A 5145-nucleotide genomic window follows, 5' to 3' on the forward strand; every position below is an offset into this window, starting at 1 on the left:
CCAAAAAAGTTTCTAATAATTAACTAGAATAAATCTCAAACAAATATTTACTCATTCTTGTTTTATATAAATCAAAAATTGCAGAATTCATAACGTAATATACACAAAATGTACTTTTCCAAAGCTTTGTTTTTTATATTTTTGAAGCATACAGCAACTACAGTATAAAAACATGCCAACACTGCTAAATCGAAATTTTTTGTTCCATGTTTGACATTTGCGTCTATGATCTTGAAAAGAATTCTTTTTAAGCATTATACTATGCTTTCGGTAAACTCAACCACTAGAAATATTTATATAACTTGAGGCGGCCGCGAACAAAACTAATTAGTACTATCCATGGAATCTGGAACACATCTTTTTTATTCAGTTCTTCATGTTTCCATTGTTATTCCATGTATTATGTTCGATTCCATAATTAAAAAATCGTCGAAAATTTTATCTTTTTGCACTACTTGTAAACACAAATAAAGATATAGCGTTGTATTCGTCTCAAACTCATGGGAAGGCTTTGATGCTTTGAATTTAATGACATATTTCAACCATTTGACAACGTAAGATGGTGTCTTACCTCCATGCGCAGAAACTAGAATAGCAGTGCCACCAAACGGATGGGTGCACAAATAAAAACGTGCGTTGACCTTTGCTATCCTTGTTATTAATCTAGGTTTAATCTGTGGTGCGTGGTGCACGTGCAGTGCAAAAATTTTACATACACGCGACATTGTTGCCACTTATTTTCACTTCAACTTCAAAGTAACAAACACCTTCAAAGACTGTTTCATATTTCATTAAAAACAATCGCATATCTTTTTATGCTTATACAGGGGTCACATGAATGTAAATTTATTTAATAGGTTATGTTATGTTTAGAATTAAAATTTATGGAGTATTTATAAGTTAAAAGTTATTTTCCTTTTACTAAAGGAAGTGAACTATTAAAGTATCTTATAAAATTGTGTACTCACTCCTTAACTTTTTGTAAACATCTGTAAATTTAAATATTTATTGCATGTAACAGAATTAGTCTTTCAGCTTAAAGTCTATTATACTATTAAGTACTAATTTAAAATGAATATTATTAAAACCTGTATGAAATATTACAGTGGCTTGTTGAAAACTAATTTTGTGCTGGTACAATCAGTTCAAAGTGGAATACTTTGTGGATCTGGTGATGTTATCGCACAGGTGGTTGCTGAAAGAAAATCTCTAAAAAATATTGATCTTCATAGGACTGGATGTTTTTTAGTACTTGGATCTTGTTTTATAGTAAGTTTGTTAAATGCAAATAAAGTTTATGTTGCTAGTATTTTTATGGAGGCTACATACAGCATTTATTTATCCAGGAATTTCTTTGATCTCACAATTTGTGTAAATTATTTATTTTACCTCTTATTGATAGGATATAGTAAATGCTCCTTTGGTCTTGGAGGAGTGTGATCGCCCACCCTTTTAGACTGCCATTGATTATCCAGTATTTTTTAACTTATAATTATCTACCCAATTTTTAACTTATTTCTGTGATAAGTAATATCTTACGTGATCTATGATTGTGTATTTAATTATATATATTTTCATATTTTAGTTAAAAACTTAATGGTGTTTTATCAAATTGTTATTTTAGTTTCATTTTTTAGGGTCCAGTAATAACAGTGTGGTACAGATACCTTTCAAGAAAATTAGGAGATAAAGGCAAGTTTGTAGCCTTAAAAAAAGTGGCAGCAGATCAACTTCTTTTTGTTCCCCCATTTCAAATAGCTCTAATTTCTACTATAAACACAATACAAGGCCGAAATTTAGAGTTTACCAAAGAACAATTGAAGCTTAAATACACAGACATTTTAATTGCAAATTATAAACTTTGGCCAGCAGTCCAAATAGTTAATTTTTATTTAGTTCCATTAAACTATCAAGTATTGTTGGTTCAATGTGTGGCACTGTTCTGGAATGCTTATGTATCATGGAAGACACAACAAGGGATTGTAAAAAATGATTAGGTATAATTTAGAAAATATTTCCTTCTTATAATGTATAATGTGTCAGTTTGTAATTATGGATCCTCTTTTATCAATTTTTTCAAGTTCATAACTTCAGTTCTTCTAAAAGTTTCGTAGATCTAGAAGAAATGTGCCTATGATGGACCGCTTAAAAAAATAGCTTCATAATAATTTTAATTATTTACTTAGCAGGCTTTAAATATGACCGACCACATAACATCTTGTTATTTGTACAATATGCAAATGTTTCAAATTTTGCAGAAGTGATGATATAAATGTATTCATAATTAACTAAAATCCTCTTAAGGGTCCATCTACTTTAAAAAATGTTGCAGCCACAGATAGAAAATGCCGGAAGTCATCCATCTTTCTTTTTTCTTGAGCGAATGCTGCACTTTGAGTAGGTGCATCGATTATAAGTTCACATACTTGAACTCATCCATATTATAAATGTTTTCTGGTGGAAAGTGAAACTAGTCTAATATATTTGCTAATGTAGTAAAATAGGCACATATATTTAATTTATTAAAAGCTTGAGCCCTTGTAAATGAAGTATTTTCTGGAGTGCGTAATGATATTCGAGGATTTTGCTTTAAAAAGCCTCTGACCCATTTCCAGCCTGTCATCCTGGTTTTCTTAAAATTGTGGCTAATATTGTTTCTTTCAGCTACTTCATATACAAGTTTTCGCAAATCTTTATTGGCCAGGCCAAAAAACGAGTTTCCATAGTGATAATATGGTCGGCAACTTCCTGTTCAATAGTAGTGTAGAATATTGGTCTTCATCCTTCCAAATCACCTTTGATACTTCCTTGTTGCTTAATAAAATGCCTTTTCAAAGTGGTTCTTGGAACGTTAAGTGTTTTTGCTGCCTGCCCTATAGTTTTTTTTGTATACTTTTTAAAGCTTGCTGCATATTACTCTCTTTTCACTGTTGCCTTTTCTGAGGAGCCATTCCGTTAAAACATATTATGTTAATCATTAAGTAGCAAAACTCAAGATTGGTCTAATTTATTTTCCTTTTCCTATGATCGACCTCTAGTCCATCATAGATAACGACACAGTGGCCCATCACCATCATAGGTAAATAGATAAGGCAGTAAATTTAATTCTGTTACTTTTGTTTTGACTATTTTAACCTAAAACAAAGTATAGTATTTGACAAAAAGTTTAGTCATTTTATACAAAACAAAAGCAATATACTTAGCTTAATCTACTAACCAGTAAAATACTACTTACAAAAAAAATTATAGCAACGCCAAATTTTAATTTTATTTCACAAATTTACAACAGCCACGTGTCTGAAACTTTACGAATACTAAACTACAAACTTCGTCCGTAAGCGGCAACCGGCGATGTATATGTAACCGTGAGCTACTTGAAATTACAGCCGGTGGCCCGTCATAGACACACTTCCCCTACTTATTCTATTTGTTATAGTCGTTTTTTTTTATATATTTTCCTTGCAGTTCTTCCTAGGTTTTACTAATACAATTAAAATTTGCAGCTAATTTGTATTCTTGGTTTTTAACGCCATACTTGTATAATTTTCTTATTCTCTTCTACATCATTTTTCCTATTTTTTGAGTATACCGTAAACCTAAATTTGTAATTGTAGCTTATGTAGTATGTAGATGCCCAGTAAAAATATGTGCAATAAAGACGTACAAAATATATCTCTATTGACTGTATGCACATAATTTTAACACGGCAATAGGAACTAAGAAAAATCTTGGTCACTTAGATATTGCAGTTAATTTCAAAATTAAATGATTTAAACGTTTTCTGTAATCTTTTGACACATTTTTGCCACAAATTCAAAGGATTTTTGGTTGCATTATATAATCACCTATGAGATTTGGATCCATTTTAATCGAAAAAACCTTAAGTTTTCACTGTTAGGTCAAGTATCTGGTTAAGTAGTTATTGAATAATCTTCACATAGTCAAATTTTTGTTTGTAAATGTAGGGTAAGCTACCTGGTTGCTTTTCTGCAGAAATACTCATGAAGGTTTTTGTGTTTCTTTTATGTGAGACTGTTGTTGCCTTGTAAGTTTTTCTTTTGCAATTCTGTCCACATTTCATAATACTTACCTAGATAACTTTCAAAATAATTTTAGATTTTTTATAATTATATTATTTTTTGTTTCTTTATTATTTCATTATGACATCGTGATACTTGTGGCTGATTTTATACTGAATATAATTCATATAAAGAAAAAGTTAATATTTGTAAATGTTGTTTCATAATAAATAAATAAAAGATTGTTTCAAATTATTTGACATCCAAAATCTGGTTTTACTCAAGAACCGTCAAGAAATAGAAAGAGATTCATAATTTGCAGCTAAAGAGAAAAAACGTCATTTGCCGTTGAGTAAAAATGGACACATAATGGTGATCTCAACAAAAAGCCGTTAGTAAAACTCGAAAGTAAAACTACAACAAAACCAAGTAAGAAAAGTTACTTAAAGTCAGGATTAACACACGAAAACTATTGAATCTCTCAGGCTATAAAAGTAAGCCAAGACCAGTTCACAAGTATACAAAATGAATTTAGCGTGTGTGTAGTAGATGTGAGTACCCGTCATGAAAGAGTTGACAAACCCATGAAGAGAGGGGCATAACTTACATATAATGCTCGTAAAATCTTTCTCTTTTCATACCCGCCAGTGTGATACTGTCAAAGATTATCCCGTCGAATAACCTCCGCTGTGGGTGGCGGAGGTTGTATTAATCACAAAGTTGCCAGATTGTATATAATTTATGAAGATAAAGAGATATATACACAAAAAATTAATAGGGCCTTAAGACATTTTAAATATAAAAAATATATTTCTGTATAAAAATAAGGTAGTGCCATGGCACTACCTCGAGGGCCGCCACTGGAATATATGGAAAAACTACTGCAAAGAATCAGGAACCAAACTAATAAAATCTCTCCTCATATGAAAAGCATATCGAATAATCCATTAGACCAAATAATAATTAACCGAATAAAAATTTGGCACACTGCACTAAACCCATAATTTCAATGATAATTACATATATTTAATGTAAATAAATCAAATGCCTGTGTACGTTACTCCACCAATATCTCTCCATGGTTGATGAGGATTGTATGTTTCTAAATAATAATAAAAACACCTCC

General features: G+C 30.7%; 1 protein-coding gene across 1 annotated transcript; it reads left to right on the forward strand.

Moving 5' to 3' along the window:
• Window positions 1-775: 775 nt before the first annotated feature.
• Mpv17 (Mitochondrial inner membrane protein MPV17) lies at window positions 776-4276 on the forward strand. The gene is made up of 2 exons (XM_072520851.1): window positions 776-1269; window positions 1638-4276. The coding sequence occupies exons 1-2, from the start codon at window positions 1072-1074 to the stop codon at window positions 1995-1997; spliced, it is 558 nt and encodes a 185-aa protein (XP_072376952.1). The 5' UTR covers window positions 776-1071; the 3' UTR covers window positions 1998-4276.
• Window positions 4277-5145: the final 869 nt, after the last annotated feature.

The sequence above is a fragment of the Diabrotica undecimpunctata genome, chromosome 1 (genome assembly GCF_040954645.1).
Source record: "Diabrotica undecimpunctata isolate CICGRU chromosome 1, icDiaUnde3, whole genome shotgun sequence".
Lineage (NCBI taxonomy): Eukaryota > Metazoa > Arthropoda > Insecta > Coleoptera > Chrysomelidae > Diabrotica > Diabrotica undecimpunctata.

Bases quoted from the DNA above. Each gene is read 5' to 3' on its own strand.
- Mpv17 (XM_072520851.1), top strand. From the start codon at position 1,072: ATGAATATTATTAAAACCTGTATGAAATATTACAGTGGCTTGTTGAAA. The intron at 1,270-1,637 runs GTAAGTTTGTTA...TTCATTTTTTAG, and splicing joins TACTTGGATCTTGTTTTATA to GGTCCAGTAATAACAGTGTG.